The 22,772-nt window shown below is 36.8% G+C and overlaps 1 protein-coding gene across 8 annotated transcripts in view; it reads left to right on the forward strand.

Annotated features, from left to right (window-relative positions):
* The window catches only part of TRIP12 (thyroid hormone receptor interactor 12), a 76,621-nt gene that overhangs the window by 48,153 nt on the left and 5,696 nt on the right, over window positions 1-22,772 (forward strand). For 6 of the 8 annotated variants that reach the window (XM_082054919.1, XM_082054924.1, XM_082054925.1 and 3 more), the window contains 30 exons: window positions 83-231; window positions 536-571; window positions 658-753; window positions 1,174-1,266; window positions 1,398-1,559; window positions 3,185-3,253; window positions 3,374-3,539; window positions 4,146-4,263; window positions 4,405-4,561; window positions 4,870-5,023; window positions 5,545-5,773; window positions 6,502-6,620; window positions 7,253-7,457; window positions 8,578-8,678; window positions 8,804-8,978; window positions 9,385-9,526; window positions 10,037-10,228; window positions 10,921-11,072; window positions 12,873-13,045; window positions 13,485-13,558; window positions 13,663-13,862; window positions 14,667-14,794; window positions 15,076-15,227; window positions 15,690-15,832; window positions 16,720-16,876; window positions 18,019-18,117; window positions 18,667-18,781; window positions 19,114-19,268; window positions 19,763-19,927; window positions 20,979-21,143. In XM_082054919.1, the coding sequence (XP_081911045.1) occupies window positions 83-231; window positions 536-571; window positions 658-753; window positions 1,174-1,266; window positions 1,398-1,559; window positions 3,185-3,253; window positions 3,374-3,539; window positions 4,146-4,263; window positions 4,405-4,561; window positions 4,870-5,023; window positions 5,545-5,773; window positions 6,502-6,620; window positions 7,253-7,457; window positions 8,578-8,678; window positions 8,804-8,978; window positions 9,385-9,526; window positions 10,037-10,228; window positions 10,921-11,072; window positions 12,873-13,045; window positions 13,485-13,558; window positions 13,663-13,862; window positions 14,667-14,794; window positions 15,076-15,227; window positions 15,690-15,832; window positions 16,720-16,876; window positions 18,019-18,117; window positions 18,667-18,781; window positions 19,114-19,268; window positions 19,763-19,927; window positions 20,979-21,143 (4,241 nt within the window). The remainder of the gene's footprint in view (window positions 1-82; window positions 232-535; window positions 572-657; window positions 754-1,173; window positions 1,267-1,397; window positions 1,560-3,184; window positions 3,254-3,373; window positions 3,540-4,145; window positions 4,264-4,404; window positions 4,562-4,869; window positions 5,024-5,544; window positions 5,774-6,501; window positions 6,621-7,252; window positions 7,458-8,577; window positions 8,679-8,803; window positions 8,979-9,384; window positions 9,527-10,036; window positions 10,229-10,920; window positions 11,073-12,872; window positions 13,046-13,484; window positions 13,559-13,662; window positions 13,863-14,666; window positions 14,795-15,075; window positions 15,228-15,689; window positions 15,833-16,719; window positions 16,877-18,018; window positions 18,118-18,666; window positions 18,782-19,113; window positions 19,269-19,762; window positions 19,928-20,978; window positions 21,144-22,772) is intronic. The other 2 variants (XM_082054923.1, XM_082054926.1) reach the window with 1 other exon arrangement.

The following is a 22,772-nucleotide window of genomic DNA, read 5'->3' on the forward strand; positions in this document are numbered from 1 at the left end:
CAGAAGTGTAGCATAATGGTTGCCTTGAACACTTACGTCTTCTAATATCTTCTTTCCTAATTTTTTTTTTCTGGATATGTAGGTTCTAAAGCCCAACAGCTTTTACAAGGTCTCCAAGCTACTGATGAAAGTCAGCAACTACAGGCAGTGATTGAGATGTGCCAGCTCTTGGTCATGGGAAATGAAGAAACATTAGGAGGATTTCCAGTCAAGAGTGTTGTACCAGCTTTGGTAAAGATAAAATCTCGTATTTCTATTGGAGGATGTAATATTTTACTCAATATCTTGCTTGAATAAAATATTCTTAATTATATACATGTATGCGTATCTATATATTTAAGTTGATTTTGAGGGAATATTTTTCTAAATTTTGCTTGCCTTATTAATTATTTAATATCTCAAGAATAGGTAGTGGCTCTTCGAATTTTGGTAAAAGTTTCAAAAGTCCCAAGTCAAAAGCTATGATAATGATTTTTGCCCTTTATTTATGTTGATGGTATGTTTACTAAACTAATGATATATTTTTTTTAAACAGATAACACTGCTGCAGATGGAGCACAACTTTGACATTGTAAGTGATTTGTAATGCTCAAGAGATTTGTGAAATAGAAAAATATATCAATCATCTGAACCTAAAAACAAATATCTATTTAATAGATGAACCATGCATGTCGGGCCTTAACATACATGATGGAAGCACTTCCCAGATCATCTGCTGTAGTGGTAGATGCAATTCCTGTCTTCTTGGAAAAGGTAAAATGAAATCAAAACAGTGTTATACTGATTTGAGGAGATTTTTATATTTGTTTTAACTATAGGACATACCATTAAGATAATGGCTTTTCATAGCTTACAAGACAATATATAATGCATGAGAAGCTTTTAAAAACAGATTTACTTTTTTCACACCCTTACTGAAAAGCACTGTCTGGTTCACTGAGAACTTTTTGTCTGATTGGTGTTGCAAAGATATTGCTTAATTATACAAACTGGGAACTCTTGTGGTATCTATATAGCTAATCTAGCCTTAAATTCTCTAGCTTGATCACGGCTAGCAGTGCAGCTCCATTAGTATATGTGTGTTAGTTTATGCTAACTGTTCAGGTGTTAATTAAGGTTAGTTGTACAAACTAGTTTAGAAATAAATCTACAAGCTTTCTTGTTTTCTTCCAGCTGCAAGTTATTCAGTGCATTGATGTGGCAGAGCAGGCACTCACAGCCCTGGAGATGTTATCGCGCAGGCATAGTAAAGCCATTCTGCAAGCAGTAAGTACAAAAGAAGGTGCTTTTGCCTCTACCAGTGCTACATCTTGGTGATCTTCTGTGAAGATGAATAAGAAAACAAAATTTCTGTAACTTTGTTAAAGTAATGAGTGAAAATGTTTATTTTATTACAGGGTGGGTTGGCAGACTGCTTGCTGTATCTGGAATTCTTCAGTATAAATGCACAGAGGAATGCACTGGCTATTGCTGCCAACTGCTGCCAGAGTATAACACCTGATGAGTTTCACTTTGTGGCAGACTCTTTGCCACTGCTTACGCAAAGGTTAACCCATCAGGTAAGAAGCTATTATAAAACTCAAAGTTTTAATCTTGACCTGAAAATAGTATAAAGTTGCCTCCAGATACTAGTTCTTTATTGTGTGTTATTTGCCTTTGCAATGTGATAATTGCCTTAGTTTCTATACTGTCAAGTTGTGATATTCTAACAAACACATGGACATTTTGGTTTTTGTAAATATGCTGTAAAGAATCGTGACATCCCTATTAGTTTTGTAAAATGAGAAATAAGGTACTTAGAGCGTGGATTATAGTGAGTTTGTGGTCCTCACTTGTTGCCTATCAGTAAGAGAAAGATCAAGTAACATTACTGTTCTTCCTTAACAAATAAGTTGCAAGGTTTCCTCCCACTTCAAACTCTGAAAAGCTTCAGTTTCGATTTTTTGGGTTTTTTTCTGAAGTGGCTTTTTGGGAAGGCTTACGACATTTTAAGGAAGTAAGTTCCTACTCTTGCACAATAGTTTGAGGTGATGAATCCTAAATCATGGGTTCCTAAGATCTGCCTATCCTGCAATGCTGCTTATAAAAGAGCACTCACAATGACTGTTGCACCAAAAGATTTGGACACACTACTTGATTGGCAGATTCCTGTTAAAAAGGAGAAATTATTTCATTCCTTAACAAATGTAACTAAATAGAAGCTTCCAGGTAATATTTTCATGTATTCTTGTGCTATTCCTAGTTCACAGAAGTCAAAGGTCAGCTTTAGATGGTGCTTTGGAAACAAGAAGCACCATTCTCAGCAATAATAGGGACAAACACTGACTCCTGCTCTCTGAAGAGAAGCTATAGCCCACAAAAGAAAGATTTCTTGAAATTTTGAAGTGGGATTTTTCTTGTTTAAAAAAAAAAATTAAAAAAAAAAATCTTGAGTTAAATTTCAAGCAAGGTCAGCTAGAGAAGATTGTGCAGGACCATGCTCAGCTGATTTAAAAAAAAAAAACAAAGAAAAAAGAAAAACAACAACAAAAAAAAAACAACAAAAGAAACAAAATCCAGAAAACCAAAACAAAACCCAAAGCACCACCACCAAAATACCACACAAACTCCAAGGGTGGAGACTTAGCCTCTCTGGGCAACCTCTTCCAGTGTTCAACAACCCTTACAGTAGAAGTATTTAATTATGTTCAGATTAACTTTGAGTGTTGCAATGAACTTTCAACTAGAGCTATTTTTAAAGCAATCTGTACTATCTTGGTGTCTTTGGATTTGCTGTCTTGGTGGCACTGCATGATATAAAAATCCAGCTTCATGTAGTGTGTAGAACAGTAGCCTTCACTCCTGCTCATCTGTATTTCCTGTTGTTTTGTAGCTCTCTTACCTTTCGTTTCCTCCTTGTAGAATCCAGAAAGGATATTAAACACCCATTTATTCATCTCTAAAAGTCCCTAAAGGTATCTGTGCTGTAAGTGTGAGATGTTTCCCAGGGAATATGCTGTATCAGGAGATCGGTTCAGAGTGTATCAGTGAATTTAAAATTCAGAGCTATAGTATTCTGTACAATGTGATTTGACTGGCCTTTTTGCAGTAATTTTACAAATCCCTCAAAATGACAGGATAGGTAATATAATGCACATTGAAATATTTTAATTCAAACAAATACTTAACTTTTTTTTTATAATAGGACAAAAAGTCTGTTGAAAGCACTTGTCTCTGTTTTGCACGGCTAGTGGACAACTTCCAGCATGAGGAGGTAAGGGTGTGGTGTTTTCAGTGTGGATTTTTGTTGCCTTCTTCCCTTCCTCAGTTTCTCCCAAGGGTTTAGTTTTCAAATTCAAACTAATGATTTTAATTTTGCTGTTCCCTCCTGAAGAACTTGCTCCAGCAGGTTGCTTCCAAGGACTTGTTAACAAATATCCAGCAGCTCTTAGTAGTGACGCCTCCCATCCTGAGCTCAGGAATGTTCATCATGGTGGTGCGCATGTTTTCCTTAATGTGCTCGAATTGTCCTACGCTTGCAGTCCAGCTTATGAAGCAAAGTGAGTTCTTGCTCTGTCATATTATGGGGGACCTATTTAAGTTAATGCCTAAAGTCAGTATGGAACTCTGTGCATTTGATTATACAAATATTGTTTTCTTCTATTTTTCTCTTGCTATGCTTTCCCTGGGATACAAAGTTTAGTTGGGGAAACATGCAATTTAAGGGCTTTTTCTAAGGGAAAACATTAAGAATTAAGTAACAGCTGTGTAGCTGTCTTAGTTCTCTTGTTTTCTTCTTTTCATCCTGTAAATTTTGACTTGTCACTTCAACTGCCCTGCATGTTCTCCTGTTTTTTTCCTGTGCCCTGCATGTAGAGTGATATTTGATATTTCCTCTCCACATGTCCCTTAAAGGGGAGAGAAAAAAACACCCAAAACCAACAAAAAAACCCTACAAAAAAAACAACAACAAAAAAAGGCCACAAAAACTCCCAAACCAGAAAAAAATCCCCAGACCTGAGAACAAACCTGTTTCTTACAGTATTTGGAGAGAGATGGATTTTTGTTTTGCTGTCTGCTGTCTGTTTGCTTAGGGCAGTGACTCTCTCTTCAGTGAAGAGTCCATATTCTGATACAAGTAATCTCATAAATAATAATTTTTATAGATATTGCAGAAACGCTTCACTTCCTCCTTTGTGGAGCCTCAAATGGGAGTTGTCAAGAACAAATTGACCTTGTTCCACGAAGTCCTCAAGAACTCTATGAGCTTACTTCTCTTATCTGGTAAGTTATGCAGCCCTAGGTTTTGGGCCTGGTTGGTATGTTAAAATCCATAACTTCTCTAAAATTAGGGCAAACAGTTTTCGGCTTAGATGGACTTAATTGTATACTTGCAGTGAAATACTGTTTTAATGTTCTTTACAGTGAACTGATGCCTTGCCTGCCAAAAGAAGGAATTTTTGCTGTTGATACTATGCTGAAGAAAGGAAATGCACAAAATACAGATGGTGCAATATGGCAGTGGCGAGATGACAGGGGTCTCTGGCATCCCTACAACAGGATTGATAGCCGAATAATAGAGGTAGCAGTTACACACATTTGTGTGATGATGTATTTTAAATGTGTGCGTGGTTGTATAGGGCGTTGAGTGCTTCCTTTACAGTTTTGAAAATATCAGCCTTGTTTCTTTGGAGAAACATGAGTTTCCTCAAACCTCCTGCTGAAACGTTGCACTATTTTGGTATTCAGTAATGGGTGAACTGCTTAATTACTGTTCTTATTGAATTTCTGTCACCTTTGTTTTTCATACTGTTTGCCCTCTCATCACCTTTCATATAGCCTCCAGCTTCTTAGGGGTTTCTTAACTTTAAACTCTTCCTTGGTTTTTAGGCAGCTCATCAGGTCGGTGAGGATGAGATAAGCCTGTCTACCCTTGGGCGTGTCTATACGATTGATTTTAACTCTATGCAGCAAATAAATGAGGATACTGGAACAGCACGTGCCATTCAGCGAAAACCAAACCCTTTAGCCAATACGAACACTAGTAAGTATGCCTTAGGAGACACCTGGTGCCTCTAGCTATGGTGAACTTTTCCTGCGTGAACTTCTCCTAGCTGCTTAGCTAGGAGATTTCTTGTGGTTTCTCTGGAAGGTCAAACTATTGATTTACGTGAAGGAAGACATCTTTACAACAAAACTCAGACTGTTGAAATGTATTCCTTTTAACTTGTAAACTCTTTTCCTGAGAACTGAAAATACATTAAACTGGGGGGAAACTGGGGTTGTTCCTGGCTTGGGATTTTCTGAAAGAATTTTCTTCATACAGCTCTTTAATGAAGACTGTGTGAGAACTTCTTACTATGCAATGGAAATATGTAAAAAATTGAAGAAAAAAGTTTTGATTCCTTGAAAGAGGAAGATTTGTACATACATTCTTGCTATTGGTTTGACTTCTGGTTCTTAAATTATGTCTTTCAATTTAAGAGCTAAACTAATTCAGCTTAAAAAAAAAATCATCAGAGATGTAAAGAACTGTGTAGTGATTTGTTGCACCATTTCACACAGGTGGACATTCAGAATTGAAGAAGGATGATGCTCGAGCACAACTAATGAAAGAGGACCCAGAACTGGCAAAATCCTTTATCAAAACATTGTTTGGTGTTCTTTATGAAGTGTATAGTTCTTCGGCTGGACCTGCTGTTAGACACAAGTGCCTTAGAGCAATTCTTAGAATAATTTATTTTGCTGATGCTGAACTTCTGAAGGATGTGCTGAAAAACCATGCTGTTTCAAGGTGGGTTTTGTTAACCATTGTGAATGAAATTGATTTTGAGCTTACAACTCAAACTTCTGATTACATTTTTTAAATCATCTTTGTCAAGGGAAAATTGTACTTTGGCAGATTGAATACATAAGAATTTAAAAGCTGAGGCTGTCAGCTTTCAGGATTTTTTTGCGTGTTAGACTTTGTAGTAGGTGCCGACTCTAGGTGTTCTTATTAGAAACACAGTTTACCTTCATGTCTCTGTGTACTAATAATGTATAATGTTACCATTTACTATTTTCCTGATTTCTAAAGCTTGCCTATGAACTTTTCTGAGGGCAAGATGACTTTTGCAGTAATAAAAAGTGAACAATAACAGATTCTCATGGCATTCAGCTTTCAGGTGCTAATTGTGAAACCTCTCCTAGATGATATACCATCAGGTCAGGGATCTAGATAAAAGGATGCAATTAGAAAATAAACGCAGTATTAAGATCCACAACACTGTGTTCTTTAAAGGAAGAAAACACTTCCTTCCTTCATGCCACATGTTAAAACTTAGTAAGTGATTTAGGTGGGAAGAGGACTTTTTCAGTCCTTTTATTTATAGCATTTACAAAAGCACAGTGAAATTTGTTTGCTTTCGGTTTCTTGTATCATGTATGCAAGGCAAAGTGGCTTGATGATTTTGTGTTTTCAAAAACAGCAACAAAAGAAATGAAAATACAAACCTAATTCTAATAAATTATCTGTTTTAGTCATATTGCCTCAATGCTGTCAAGTCAAGACCTTAAGATAGTAGTTGGAGCCCTGCAGATGGCAGAGATTTTAATGCAAAAGTTGCCTGACATTTTCAGTGTTTACTTCAGAAGAGAAGGTAAGTCTTGGTTGTGCTTTACCCCCGCCCTTCATCTCCTTAATTTAGTATTTTAAAAGCATGTTTGTGTGGAGAATCCATATCCTTTATCCCCAGCTCCATCTCTCCAAGCTGTAAAAAGTTATTATTCTTCTTGAATAATAAAGGCAAATCCATGTAAACTATTGTCATATGACTGGGGAGGAGCTGACCAAGGCTCTGGAGGAGACAAGCTTGTTTCTTCTGAATCTGAAATAAGTTTGTACAGGCTTACTAGTTGCTAGCGAACTTATATTTAGGCTTAAGATGGCTTGCTGAAATTACATGAGTAGTCTTACTCAATAAAACAGATGAATCTTTGGCAGGAGTTCTTTCTAATAATCTACTGGGGATTTTGGGGTTTCTTTAGCTACTGTTTATGCTGCTGTTGTTATTTTTATTTTAAACTCTCTAAGTTAACTTTTTCAAGAAAGACTTGAACTGCTTTTGAAACAATATTGATGGGTGGGGTGAGGCAGTGCTGCCATAGTCAAAGCAGACATTCTAATAATGAACTTCTACCTGTTCAAACATATTTGTCCTCATCCCACCTCACAAAAAATGCCCCCACAACCAAACCAACCCACCAAACAAAGATTTCTTCTTTTGCAAAGGTGTGATGCACCAAGTGAAAAACTTAGCAGAGTCTGAGGCTCTGCTAACAAGCCCACCAAAAGTGTGCACTAATGGATCAGGAACGCTGGGTACCACAACAATAAGTACTGGAACAGCCACTGCTGCCAGTAACGCAGCTGCTGATTTGGGCTCTCCCAGCTTACAACACAGCCGGGAGGATTCTTTGGATCTGAGCCCACAGGGGTAAGTGTGGTATTTGTTGTGAACAAACAATCTGTGTGTGTGTGGTTTTGTTTGTTTGTTTTCTTCAAAAGTCTTGACTGACATGAGCTGCTGCAGTATCATCTGTGTTTTGCTATGATAGTTTACCACCACTCCATTTTAGTTCTTTAAAAGGAAAGCTATCAATGGGTAGTTTTGATTAATTTTATATCAATTTTTTTTAAACCACCAATGAAAAAGGAGAGAGGAAGAAACCAACCAACAACAAACAAAACAAACAAAAAAACCCACCAAACAAACCCAACACACACACAAAATCCACTTGGGACCTGATAGTTATGATATAGCAATATGAAACAATCCAAGTTGTTTGGGGAGAGGCTGGAGAATGCCAAAAGCAACAGCTGCAGTCTCATGTAACTCTTGAGGACAGAGTGATTCTTTCAGAGAAACGATAGCTGTGGTGCGTGGTTCCTTTCTACTGCAGACTGGACGAGAAGGAAGCCATAAGTTATTTTGAACACTTGTAGAATTAGAACGTCTTGTAGGAATAAATTATTTTAGTGTTACAGTTTGCCTTTGTTTTAAAGGTGAAATGTTTGTCTTAATGTATTGGCATAATAAGGAAACTCACCTTAAACCAGAATTGAAATATGTAAACTTGGGAAGTGTAGGGCTTGGTGAGAAGAAATTCCATAAATTGTTGAAAAATGTGCCTTCTGGTTTTGAATAGGGGAGGCAGGTCAAATACCCAGTGTCTTTTGGTGTTTATTTGGTAGAGGTCTTTTAGATATTATTTTTTTATTTTTAAGTGTATTCTAATAGATTTAATAACCAGATACACAAATAAAAACATGAAAATTATGAGAAACCTTTATTCAGTGGCACTTCTGACTGTATTTGGCTGCCCATAGTGTAAAGGTGACAGAAAGCAAAACCCCCTCTTTGTCCTTCCAGTTAAAACAGAGTTGAGGTCCCTTCCCTCAGAGTGAGTTCTTCCACTGTACCCTCCTTGTTATGGGATAGAACCTTTTTGTAATTCTTGAGGAAAGAGCTGGCAGATGCACCTTAAACTGAGGGGTGGGTATGCATATGAATATGGTGGATGGAAACATGTTACTTTGTTTTTAAATTTGGACAGACGACTGAGCGATGTTCTAAAGAGAAAAAGACTGCCGAAGCGAGGGCCAAGGAGACCAAAATACTCTCCTCCAAGAGATGATGACAAAGTAGACAATCAAGGTAAATCATTCTTAAAATGTGATACACTGTCTCCTTTTAAATTTAAAAGTAAGCTTGCAGGCTTTTGAAAGTGTTACCTGTAATAAACCTGTTGATTCTCTTAATTTTGTCTCTGCTTCCTCCAGCTAAAAGCCCTACAACTACTCAATCTCCTAAATCTTCCTTTTTGGCAAGTTTAAATCCTAAAACATGGGGAAGATTAAGCACACAGTCCAACAGTAATAATATTGAACCAGCACGAACAGCAGGAGTAAGTGGTCTTGCAAGGGCTGCTTCCAAGGATACCATTTCCAATAACAGGTACACACATGCAAAATCAAAATAATTCTAATATGGTATTGACTTTGAGGTGCAGCTGCTTGCTTATGATAAGCCATTAGGTGATTAAACAGCACCTGTCATGGAAGTTTCAGTTTAACTGCTGTTAAAATAACTCTGAAAGAAAAATCAATAAATTAAGTTTGAGAAAATAGCCTCTTAATAGGTTAAAGTAGCATGCTGGGGAAAAATTGGAGAATTGGGGAAAAAATGGTGTGATAAGTAGTCTGTAGAGAACAGACCCTTACTGTGTTGGAGTAAGAGGAAAGGTTTTAGTCTGTGACTGCTCTTAAACATGATGAAAATGATACTCTGGCTGTGTTTACTTGTAAAGTTGGAGTATGCAAATGGTAAGTGTGGCCAAATGCTTCTGTGTGCTTCCTTACAGAGAAAAAATTAAGGGCTGGATTAAGGAGCAAGCCCATAAATTTGTAGAACGTTATTTTAGTTCCGAAAACATGGATGGAAGCAATCCAGCACTAAATGTATTACAGAGACTTTGCACTGCAACTGAACAACTCAACCTCCAGGTTAGAAATGGCAAACTTAATTGGGTGAGGGTGGGAGTGGAAGCAGTGAAGTATTTAGGAGGCAACTAGAAGAAAGCTGGCCATTTTGGACAGTATGGCCAGTATTTTGAGCATAGGCTTTTTCTTCTTAAATGATGATAGTGTTTCATAACTTGCAATGGTTTGCTTGGTTGGTTTTCTTTTTGGTGGGTTTTTTGGTGAATTTTTTTTTTCTTAAACCCTCTATTTGAAGCTTATCTTTTATGTTGCATGAGACAGAAATGGGACCTTGCATTTCTCTTAAAACAAGGAAAATGTAGATGTTGCCTGTAATGTCCTCTCTTGAATAGAGAAATTGCTCATCCTCAAATTACTTGTGTTGTTATTGCTTGTACTGAGTTACTATACGCTCCAGGCTTTCCCTTTTGTTTTCCTCCTCCCTCTAGAGCTGTTCCATGCAGTAGTAGGAAAACCAGCATTTCCTATGCCCTTTATAGCTGGGTAGTAACACACTACCTTCATATTTTTCAGGTGGATGGTGGAACAGAGTGCCTTGTAGAAATCCGTAGCATTGTCTCGGAGTCTGATGTCTCCTCATTTGAAATCCAGCATAGTGGGTTTGTTAAACAACTGCTGCTTTACTTGACATCTAAAAGTGAGAAAGATGCTGTAAGCAGGGACATCAGATTGAAAAGATTCCTTCATGTATTTTTTTCTTCTCCAGTAAGTTTTATTGTTTTGTTATTCTTACTTTTTTCTCTCAAATTGAACTTACTGACCATCTGAGAGGTTCAGCAGTGACCTTGATAGATAAGAGTACAGAAGGATTGTTTTATGTCTAAGCTGTATAACATTACAACTTTCACATAGTTCTGTGTCTTTACAAGTCAAACTTTTTAGAATACCCTGTAATTACAGAAAATTCCATACAACAGTGGAAGAAGAAATAATCCAAAATGGCCGGTTGTCTGAGTCTTGAACAACTTAAAACTTGTTTCTGAGTTTTAAGAAGTTCATGTGGAAAGACTTTGGTTGGTAATCTTATCACTTACTCTCTTCACTCCTAAATACTGCAAGAAACTAGATTGTCCTGTTTTTAAAGGAAGACATTTAAAGTGGAAGAGAGGAAAGTAGACAGCTACAGCTTCTATGCTCATGTTTAAAATCTATAGAGCTGTTCAATTGAAATCAGGAGGGAAAAGTGCATTTTTTTTTTAAATGAGTCTTTCATAAATTTGTGTCATCTCGTCATCCTGATACTGCTGCTACTTTAAGCGAGAGCAGTGATTCTCAATTTCTGTACGTGTGTTGTTGGGTTTTTTGGTTTTGTTTTGTTTTTTTTTTAAACAGCTCGTGGTATAAGTTGTTTTAAGATGGATTAATTCAAGCACATAACTGACCGGAATTTATTTCAGCTTCCTGGAGAAGAGCCCCTTGGAAGACTAGAGCCATTAGAAAATGCACCTTTGTTGGCATTAGTCCATAAAATGAACAATTGCCTCAGTCAGATGGAACAGTTTCCTGTAAAAGTGCATGACTTCCCTAGTGGAAATGGAACAGGGAGCAGGTAAGGATTAATGCTCAGGTAACAGTTTTTGTTGGCAGCTTTTGTTTTATAAAACCTGTTTCAACATGTAAGTTCCAGGAGTTAATGGAAAGTTCTGACCCTGTTACAGACAAAAGCAATTACACGGTTGACTTTTTTTTCAGTGGAAGATTGGATATTTAACCAAAGGTTTGCTTGCAGTATGGAACTTCTCTCAGATTGGAGGTGGATGTATAATTTTAAATGCAATCTCTAAGCTTAGATTCAAATGATTTCTTTGTAGTGTTTGTTACATGGCAACAAGGAAAACATCTGTTAATTGCTGACACACTGATATTTTTTTAGTGAGGTAATTAAACTGCTGAGTTTGTATTACAGTGCTAAACTCTGATATTCAGATAAGTTCTGTTCTCTAGGATGATAATAGATTGAGTGATAACTGTTGGCTGTCAACACAGTTTAAAGTAACTGTGCATCTGCCCTGTGTCTTAAGATAAGTTGGATTCCAAATCTAATCTATTTGTGTTTTAAGTAACGAATTTGAGTGACGGAAGAACTATTTATATGATTTCTTTTCTGTACTTTATTAAATCAACATTATTTTTCATTAGTTGCATTGCGGTTAGTAAGTCTATTCCAGCATAAATTGCATATAAGTTTTGAAAGTATTTTGTGGTGCTGGCTAAAAGCTCAGTTTGATTAGAGACTCATTCTCGTGATTATGTAGAAATTAGGAGGGAATGAACATTGAAAATGAATTTTTGAAAACTATTATTTTCAAGTCTGAAATGCCAGTCTTCTGTCTCTCAGGTAGTAAAATAGAATGGATTATTTTGTCACTAATTGTGACACAACATCCATTATAGTAGATGTGTTAAAGTTTCACACTGTAGCATTAATCTAATTTACGTTAAAAATCAGTACTTGTGTTTTTTTCTGTGAAACTGTTAAAATCCATGGGAATCAATGCAATATACAGACTTCTAATACGTGAAGGAGTTGTCTTGATACTGACTTTTGTGAATAGTGTGTGCTCCGTAATCTTACACCGCTTCCTAATATGTACTGTTTCTGTAGAAAATGGGATAGCTAAAAAAGTTACAAAGCTTCTAATCATAGAAGCAAAATTCTGCTGTTCTTTTTGGTAGAAAATTAAACATGGGAAGTGAGAGTACTGCAGCATTGACTACTAGTCTTACTGTGGATTATGTCAGTGAGGATTTTGAGGCATTAAGATCAGGTAGTCTTCCACTAGCACCTGGATGTAGAAGCAGCCCAAGATAAGAGGTTTGTGTATAAAAACAGCTAGCTTGAGTATTGATAGTTTGAGGTGGAACATATGTATAAGCTATACTTGGCCAAAATAACAGTTTTCAGGTTGTCTCTTTAGGTCCTTATTAAAAAAACATATGAATAGCTACTTGCATTTTTCACCCCCAAATCTGATCCTTATTGTGCTGCAGGTAAATGCAGCTTTAAATCTTACATGGCATCAGTGACCACTGAGCAGCTCCAGACCTCGGACATGGTCAGTATAGGCCATACTGTAATTAGACCCCAGACTGGACTTGCTGTTAATCCATGTAGCTTTCATTGGAAACTGGATTTTGTCCAACTTGGATTCCAGTGTTCTTGTAGAATAGAGTTTTTAATCTGTTTATCTGTATCTTAATATTTTATTTCTGGAGAAATAGACTGAGAAATAATACTCAGAACAACTGAATTCTTAAATGCATGAATCAGCCTATTTTAATGCATTTTTAAATGCAATGTGGTTATTAGATTCTTTGTGTAGCAACTTTTTTCACAAATTATTTTGAGTTTTTCTCTTAACAGAGGATCCCAAGCTTTAAAATTCTTCAATACACATCAATTAAAATGCCAGCTGCAGAGACATCCAGATTGTGCTAATGTGAAACAGTGGAAAGGTGGACCTGTGAAGATTGATCCTCTGGCTTTGGTACAAGCCATCGAAAGATACCTTGTAGTTAGAGGTATATATATGCATATATTAAACAGTCACATGTGTTTTACTTCTTGGGATAACCACTACTGTCAGTAGTGTGGAGTCTGCAATAACCTGTGAGGATTATACTAAAGGCAAATGGGAGGTACCTGTAAATGTATCTTGCTCACAGGGGTGGAGACTAAGGCTGCGGAGAACCTTCTCTTTTCTGGGACAAACTTTTCCTGTTGTAAACAGTTCAGTCTAAATACTAACAGAAGTGTAATCTAGTTGGACTGTCAAACTGACTGTAACTTGGCGTTTTTTTATGCCAGATGTGGATACTGAAATGTGTTCTAGTGTGTCTGAATGTTGCTTTTTTAAACTGATGTATTTTGGAGCTGTTTCTAACAGTGGAGTTAGAAAAAAGTACAAAAGCATGGCTACATTTCATGTAAAAACAAATGAGGATGTCTCTTTTGCCTCAGGCTATGGAAGAGTTAGAGAAGACGATGAGGATAGTGATGATGATGGGTCAGATGAAGAAATAGATGAATCTTTGGTAAGCTTTTGCTGTGGGGGTAAGGAAGGGAACAGCTTAAAAAAAAAAAGCTAGCTATAAGTTTCCTTACTTGTGTGGTGTGTTTTGTTTTTGTTGTTGTTCAGGCTGCTCAATTCTTAAATTCAGGGAATGTGAGACACAGACTGCAATTTTACATCGGAGATCACTTGCTGCCATACAATATGACTGTGTATCAAGCAGTTAGGCAGTACAGTTTGCAAGCTGAGGAGGAGAGGGAGTCTACAGATGATGAAAGCAACCCATTGGGAAGAGCTGGGATTTGGACAAAAACTCACACCATTTGGTAAGTTGGCAGGAGAAACTGAGGGACAACTCCAGTTTCCTAGATGTATATACATTAAGAAAATGGGCATATAGCTGTCTCACATGCCCCTCCAAATCTGTGAAGCTTTGATTTTCCTGATGTCCTTGAGATACTTAAATCTTAGTAGGAATTCATTGTTAGCTACTGCTGCTGAAGGAGAAACGGAGAATCTTAAATGATACCTGCTAGACAGAGAGAAGTCATAGTGTTAGGTAACTAACAACAAACAGAGAATGTGTCTGCAGTCTACAAATAATGGTCAATTTCAAACTGGTTTCCATAGTATTAATACATTGCTATGCAGGTACATGAATTCTCTGGCTATACTTTGCAAGGAGCAGGATTGACCTTTGACTGTGCCAAACTTTTTAACATTCAGCATTGTCTTTTTCTTATACTTAAATGTGTTATGCAAAAAAAAAAACAAAACAAAACAAACCAGCAGCAACCAGCCAAACAACTCCAAACAAAAAGTGCCACAACAACCACAAAAAACCTCAAACAAACCACTTTTTTTTTTTTGTCTATACCTTCTGTTTCTCTTCTTCCAGTTCATGGAGCCAGAGGGAGGGTCCCCATTTTTTTTCTCCCCCCATGACATACTTTGCTTCAGAGGCTTCAAAGGCTGGATGTTACCCAAATGCATTGTTCTTGTCTTTCTGCTTTTAACTGTCATTCAAGTTAAATTCTGGCAGTCAAAGAACTAACACTTCTACAACTGCTTTTGATTCCATGTAAGTTAGTATTTTGCAAACATGTTTTTAACTTTTAATTTCCTTTTAGGTACAAGCCAGTGCGAGAGGATGAAGATGGTAGTAAGGACTGTGTTGGTGGTAAAAGAGGAAGAGCACAAACTGCTCCCACCAAAACCTCCCCTAGAAATTCTAAAAAGCACGATGAATTGTGGCATGGTGAGTGTGCTACCTTGCTCATGTTAGATTTGTGAAGTTTCTGGAAGGATGGGGGAGAAGAGTCTTTAGGCACCAGAGTGTTTCTTTTAAAGCACGCAAAATATAAGAAAAGTAAGCATATATTAATGTGTGTGTTAAGACTAAAAATAAGATACTGAATTATCTAACTCAACTGTTGTAGTTAACTGAATGCCATGACTATTGCTACCTATGCTCCTAATAATTAAATATTGGGAAGACTAATTGTTTTGTTTTAATAACATATTCTTCCTTCCTGCCAGATGGTGTATGCCCTTCAGTATTAAATCCTCTAGAAGTTTACCTCATATCTACTCCACCTGAAAACATAACATTTGAAGATCCCTCATTGGATGTTATTCTTCTTTTGAGAGTTTTACATGCTATCAGTCGATACTGGTATTACTTGTATGATGTGAGTAGAGCACTTTTTAAATCACTTTCATACTTGATACAGACAACTCTGTCCTGAAACAACTTAAAATAGTCTTCTTCCCTTGTCTGCTGCCCACCACCAAGACAGAATAATGCCAATAGTATCATTTCCCCCTACCTGTTTCTCTAACTTCTGGTAAAATGAAGGCTATAAATTCTTACAGTCAATTATATTTCCTCTGTAGTGTGTAAAACACAGTTTTCTATGCTTTTTCCCTTCTGTAAGTTCAAAGAGCAACATTATTTCTGAAAATAAATTGAATAATAAAAATCTACTCAGCCTTTCTTTCATGGCTTAGACTCTGTATGACCAAAGTGACAATGTTTGTTTTTTTCTTGTGATGATAAACAAATTGGAAGTATAAAAACACCTCTTAACAAAGCATAATATTTCTTCCAACATTTTTTTAACTAGAAGTAACATTGGTTTTATTTATCACAGAATGCAATCTGCAAGGAGATAATTCCAACCTCAGAGTTTATCAACAGTAAACTGACAGCAAAAGCAAACAGGCAGCTTCAGGATCCTTTGGTAATTATGACAGGAAACATACCAACATGGCTGACAGAACTTGGAAAAACATGGTACGAACGACTTACTGTATAGTGCCTCTCATTTGGGTTCCGCAGGCCACTTGGCTGGGCAGCCCAGGTGCATCATAGGTGACAAGGCTTTTGAAATGCTGAAGGAGAGTAAAATGTAGTCGCAGAACTCTGGCTGAGTTACACAGTGACACTTGAATAAATGTTTATACCTTTATTGCAAGTTTAAACTAAATATGGAGGGATAGACTAGCTGCAAAGTTTGGACTACTTCTTGCAGGAGTTTCTGAGCAACCTGAAGTTTTCTTATTGAAATGTAGTATGTGATTATCCAGGTCATTTTTTTCTCCTGTTAAACTGCTTAATGGCATTTTCTTATACCGCTACATTCATCTTAACATATTCAGTTTGGTCCACAGGAAAATATTTTTGTAATTATTGATAAAATATTATGAATAATTTTTATAAAGGTGTTTTCGTAGTACTTTGTAGTACTTTTGACAGAGCATAAGCTGTAAACCTTCTGCACTTGAAAGAAATTGGAGTTGGCATTTGTGAATTTTTTGAGCATGTTAATTGAAGCAACACTGACAACTGACTGGAAATACGTACTCAAGACAAACTATTTTCCTATATAAGCTTTGCATAGCCAAGGCTTTCAAGTATATTGAGTTATTTTTCTGGAAGAGTTAGGAGTTTCTGGAATTTTTTGTAGCTCATTCATATATTAAATTCTACCTCTGGACTCCTGCTCATAAGCATTGTGATGAAAACTAGTGTGTGTTCTGTAAGGCTTCCTTTGGAGGCTGCTTTCACCAGTGTTCAATAAAGCACTAATTTCAGGCATACTACATCTGTTGTGTTTTAAACTAAACTATAGTCATAGATGCTAGTTGGAACACAGCTAACTAATCCAATGCTCTTTACAGCCCGTTTTTCTTTCCATTTGATACCCGCCAAATGCTGTTTTATGTAACTGCTTTTGATCGTGATCGAGCCATGCAAAGACTACTGGATACTAATCCAGAAATCAATCAATCAGATTCTCAGGATAGCAGAGTGGCACCACGACTGGACAGGAAAAAAGTAGGTATACCTTGTTTAAAAACGGCATGAATGAACTGTTTTTTTGTGTTGTTTTTAAGAAGTTCATTGTGAGCAAGATTCACTTATAAAACTACAGGTTTTGGTAGTATACTGATGAAGGGTGAGGGTTTTTTTTCATTTAAGAGCCTCTGAATAGAAAGCACGATGTTACTGGGTGTCTGCCAGCAGGTGGCGGAAGGAGCTCGAGGATGCTGCACCCGCTTCCTCACATCCTGCTTGATTTTGGAATCTTTGTGTAATTCCTGAAACTATACTCCAAGAGGTTACATTAATGATATTTCCATATATTAGCTTGTAAACTTCTGGTTTGCTTTATGTAGAATTTCAGAATAATTCAAGCAATAGTATTTAGACTTGTGTTACCTAAATAAACAAAAACATGGTCCATGTATTCTGGGAGAGTATTAAATCTCCTGTCACAACATAATAAAACTAAGCTGTGACTGTTTTAAATTGAGGGAGTCTTGGGTGTCTGCCTTGAGACTGGAGAGATGCTACCTTAACTAAGATCTGCTGCATAGTATAAATCTGCTGTATGATTTTGAATACCTCTGGGGAAAAAGGACGAGAGACATGAGAATCTACTTCAACTAGCCTATACCTTCCAACACTTAGGAATCCCAGTGCTGTTGTGTGTGTGGTCTTTTCTGTTCTTTTTTGTTGGGTGTTTATTGTGTGTTGTTTTTTGAAACCTGCCACTTTCCCTACTAGACCATCTGCAAGGGCAGAATATAAGATTGTTCCTTTAGGTTGCTGGACTTTTGCATCTTAATTCTGTATTTTCTTCTCCACATATTAGTTTGAGGTATGTAGCATCACACGACAACACTGTCTGTTATAGTCCTCCAGCAAGGTTCTTGGCAGGAGTAGTACCTGTTAGTTATACTGATACAAATGTAAGGCCTTGGTTTTTCATTTTATGTCAAACACTTAATTCTGGTCAGTTTTCGAATAGAAGCAAGAATTATTTTATCAAAGTACAAGCTTACAAATTGTTGAACTGTGGAACTATTAGCATGGGGTGGAAAAACTTGCATAACTTTTTTTTTCCTGTTGTAACTGCCTTGGGACCTGGGACTTGCAGACATAATTTCACTACTTAAAACTTCTCTAATGTGTAGCGCACTGTGAACAGAGATGAGCTGTTGAAACAGGCAGAATCTGTGATGCAGGATCTAGGCAGTTCAAGAGCCATGTTGGAAATCCAGTATGAAAATGAAGTAAGTAATATCAATGCAGTCTAATTTAACCCCTTTTTACTGAAGATTAATTCAAAAAAGTTACAACTTTCATAGAATGGCTTGGTCAGAGTCTTGGTCCTTCCTATTGCTGGTGCCACAAAACTTTATCTATTAATTATCCCTAATCCACTGGTTGTGACTTTTACTTACTGTCAAAAACTTTCTGAACTACTGCTTTTCATAATCAGTCTTATTGTGCAGAGCACTTTTTTTTTGTAACTCTAAAGAAACAGCTGTGTGCATATCTTCTATAATATGATCAATGGGTGGTTAATACTTTTATTCCACTATTATTCCCTCTGCTACGTGGTCTTCCCAAGCTGTTTCAGATGTATTGTAAATGTTGGCATAGTTAGGTTTGGTTCTCTAGATGCTTTTTATAATGCAGCTTCTTTAGAGCCAATAATGTACTATATTTCTCAGATTAAGAAAAGATTTGGTATTCAAACTGACCTAATGGACTCATTTACTTATCTCATTCCTCCTCCTCTCCCAACATCTTTCCTCCTTCCCTTCCTCCCACTGAAGGTTGGCACAGGCCTGGGCCCCACACTAGAGTTCTATGCACTTGTATCTCAGGAACTACAGAGAGCAGACCTAGGCCTTTGGAGGGGAGAAGAAGTGACTTTAGCCAATCCAAAAGGTAAATGTTGTACTATCTTAACTATCGATATTGATCCAATATTAAGTAGATTCTAAGTTGACTTTAATTATGTGAATGGCTTTGACTGAAAGAGTACCTCAGTTTGGGGTCAGATAATATAACTCATAATAGTGTGTGATTATCCTAGTGTTTGTGCTGGTATGTGTGTAGTGGTGTGGGTGTGTGTTCTTGTTTTGTTTTTTGTTTTGTTGGGTTTTTTTAATTTTATAAGAAGCTTACACTGTGTTTATCTGATAGCTGCTTTCAAACTTGCATGTGGAATGAAACTAGCCGTGTATGTATTGAACTCTGTTTTCTTTCTTCTTCAACAGGAAACCAGGAAGGTACCAAGTACATCCATAACCTTCAGGGCCTTTTTGCACTTCCTTTTGGTAGAACAGCCAAGCCAGCTCACATTGCAAAAGTTAAAATGAAGTTCCGCTTTCTAGGAAAACTAATGGCCAAGGCCATTATGGATTTTAGACTGGTGAGGATAAAATGGAAACTGTAATTCTGAAGGGTTAAGTGAAAATTCTAGTTCTGGCTCTGGGGAAAAGTAGCATTGGAATTATTTTCAGCTCTAGCAGTTTGGACAGGGTGACTGGAGATGCAGCTGAACTTTTGAGGTGGAAAGGGTAGTTTATGTTGAAGATCTTTTCAGTGGCTTTTGAGACCATAGTGAAAAAAGTAAAAGCCATTGCCTGCCATGATTTGCAATCTCTCTCCAATCTTTTGAGATAATTTTGGGCTTATTATTATTCCAGCTGCTAGCTTGCTGGTTGCGCTAATGGATACGCACTAGGCAGTCAGTTGGCTTTCTCAACTGTAAATTTCTCAGGTAAAAATGCTCAGACGTGATGTTTTGGTGTGTGCCAGAACTATGAAATAGTAAATAGTGTTGTGGTTCTAGTGAAAAGATAAAATAGCAAAAGATATACTTTTGGAAGGCAGTTCAATACTAATCAAAATTTTGATTTCCAGGTGGACCTTCCTCTTGGACTTCCTTTTTATAAGTGGATGTTACGACAGGAAACTTCCTTGACATCACATGACTTGTTCAGTATTGATCCAGTAGTAGCCAAATCGATATATCACCTTGAAGATATTGTAAGACAAAAGAAAAGACTTGAACAGGACAAAACACAGGTGGGAAAGTAACCTTAAGAATGGAAGAGTGTGTCTTCACACGTGCTTGGATTTTATGAAGCATCTGTAATTGAGTGTGTATGATAATGCTTAATAGTGACAGTGACTTCATGCTAATAAGTCACTTTAATGTTATTAAATAATTGGCTAGTAATTGTAACAGTCTTTTTGTAATGTAGACTCTAACATTAGAAATTTATTATGGGATTCTTCTGTGTGGTTAAACACAGGCTAGAAATGGCTAAAATTGCCACGTGTTTGAGTAAGGTAACTTCTTTTTGGGCCACTTTGAAAAGACTAACCAACTTGAATGTCAGAGGAAAAATTTATCAAAAAAAAAATATATATATATATAAACATTCAAAAGTCTTGGCTTTTTTTATTAGTTGGTTTAGTAAAGTTTTCAGGTCTTCTATAGGAGTGCCTTTTGTGTGTTTTTTTCCTCCCCCACTGAAAACTGTATGTAGAACTGCTATAAACTGCCTTCGTATGTGAGCATACAGGTTCTTTCATAGATACAGAAGAATCTTCATTTTTCAATCTTAGCTACATTAGCTAAAAATAATACCATTCACTGTCACTGAGTAGTGATAAAAGGTCTTTGGCATGCATGTTCTTTCTGGCATCCTGATTTATACTCTTAATACATCTGCTTTGTTATTAGTGAAGTTATTGCAAGCTCGTGGGCCTTTTTCCTTTACCTCACTGTCTCACTCTCTCTCCTTGGTCACTGCTTTTAATTTCCCAATAAGTCAGTGGCAAACAAAAACATAAAGCAAGAAAAGTGCTTTAAACTGATATGTAACATAAACAAATTTATATAAGAATGTACTCCAGTATCAAGTGGCAAATTTCAACAATGCAAAAACTGCAAGTACTTTTGCACCAACCTAATGTGAAAAATATAGAAGGAAAGCAAAGAGTGCTGTAACAGTATTAATAGTGATATTCTTATAGAAATGTTTAGTCAAAACTGCTTTAGAAATAATAACTTTTGGGTAGGTTAATGTGAATGAATTGTTCTCACTCGTTTTCACTTACAACTTTTCAGACCAAAGAAAGTCTACAGTATGCATTGGAGGCTCTGACAATGAATGGCTGCTCAGTGGAAGATCTAGGGCTGGACTTCACGCTTCCTGGGTTTCCTAATATAGAACTGAAAAAAGGGGGAAAAGATACACCGGTCACCATCCACAATTTAGAGGAGTATCTCCGAGTATGTAAAAGCAAAGCTAGGCCTAAAACTTTATTCTTTCTCACCTTGCTCCCAAGTAGCTTCCATATATATTCCAGTTTATTCTTGTGAACTGGGCACAGCAGTAATTTTCTTACTGATTGATTCTGTTCTGTACTACTACATTTCTACAGAAAACCTCTTGGAATCCTAGTCAGTGCACCTGACTTGAAAATTTTATACTGCAAAACAGTCTGCTTTGTACATAACCAAGTCATCAGAAGTATGGTTTTTTTTATAACAAGTGTTGTAGTAAGTGAGGTATTTTGAGCTGTGGACTTTGAAAAATGTGTTAAAAGATCCCACATTTGGGTACAGTAATTAATTTGTTTACAATAGTGGGTTAGCACCCACACTTCAGTGGGCTTTGTACTGCTGTAATAAGTGATGTTTTCTAGAGTCAGACTTAAGAAAACATCAGCTGAGTTTCAAGTCAAAACCCAAAAAAAACCTCACAGAAGCAAACAAAATCCCAAACCATAAGAAAGGTAGGTAAGGAACAGAGTGCATTAATAAGTTGACAGTACACCTGTGTATTGATTTATTCTTGTCAGAAGGGACAGAAAACCTAGAAAAACAACAAGGCAATACTGCTGAACAAAGTTAGGAAACTCTTTCTCTGTAAGAAAGTGTTAAAGGTAAAAGGTTAAAAACAGTCTGGAAAAGAGATGAGGAAAGGAAGGAAGAATGCAATATTATCACATGAACTCATGAGTGGGATGGAGGTAAAAATGATTGATGTCATCATGAAAAAGCCATTATTCCAATTCCTAACCTTCTGACAGGTTAGTCTGCTGCCAGTTTCACTCTGAAGACTCTTAAGATTTCAAGCACTGATAAGCAACATATCTGTGTCATTAGAAATGATTCAGAAAGGGGCCTGTAAGCTCCTGGATATCAACTGAGAACTTTGCGAAGTTATTCCATAGTCAGCCTCACAGCTGAATATTGAACAGTTACTCTTCATCTTCCAGATTCAAGCTGTTACGCACATATCCAGTTCTCATATTTTTATTTGCTGAAAGCAAATTCTGCTAGTCAGGAGTTACTTACAAAATTAGACTGTTTGCAGACTTATAGATGGGCAATGCCAACAATCATGGTTTGTTAGAAACAGCATTTCTAGTCTCTGTTTACTGAGGAAAGCTGAGCAAGGTTGCTTTCAAGTCTGTTTTTTGTACAGTTTTTCAGTCAGCTTGTTTTTTTTTTCTTCTAGGTAACATGTATCAGGTGTCTGATATGCTGAGAAAGGCTTGCAGACATCTCAGGTGTCCTGTAGTTGTTCTATTGCAGGCCTCTGGTGGTGTAAAGGAAAAGCAGATCACTGCAGAAAGCTTGCTTTCCTCTTATTTCTAAACAGCTTTTGGGACTGTTTTCTTTAAAGGATACCTGTGCAGTTTTTCTGTCCTTGTCTTTATATTCCTGCCTTATAGAGAAGATTTTAACTAGATCCCAGCGATTAGCAGTACAGACTTGATGTCAAGGAAATGGAAAACATTTCAGAGAGAAAATTAGTGTCCTCTGTATCACAAGTCTGATGAATTGCAAATTAGAAATAGTGTATTTAATTTATCAGGTAGCCTGTACAGTTCCCTGTGGGTCAGCTGCCCT

The sequence above is a fragment of the Streptopelia decaocto genome (assembly GCF_964273445.1).
Source record: "Streptopelia decaocto genome assembly, chromosome: 6".
Taxonomy (NCBI): domain Eukaryota; kingdom Metazoa; phylum Chordata; class Aves; order Columbiformes; family Columbidae; genus Streptopelia; species Streptopelia decaocto.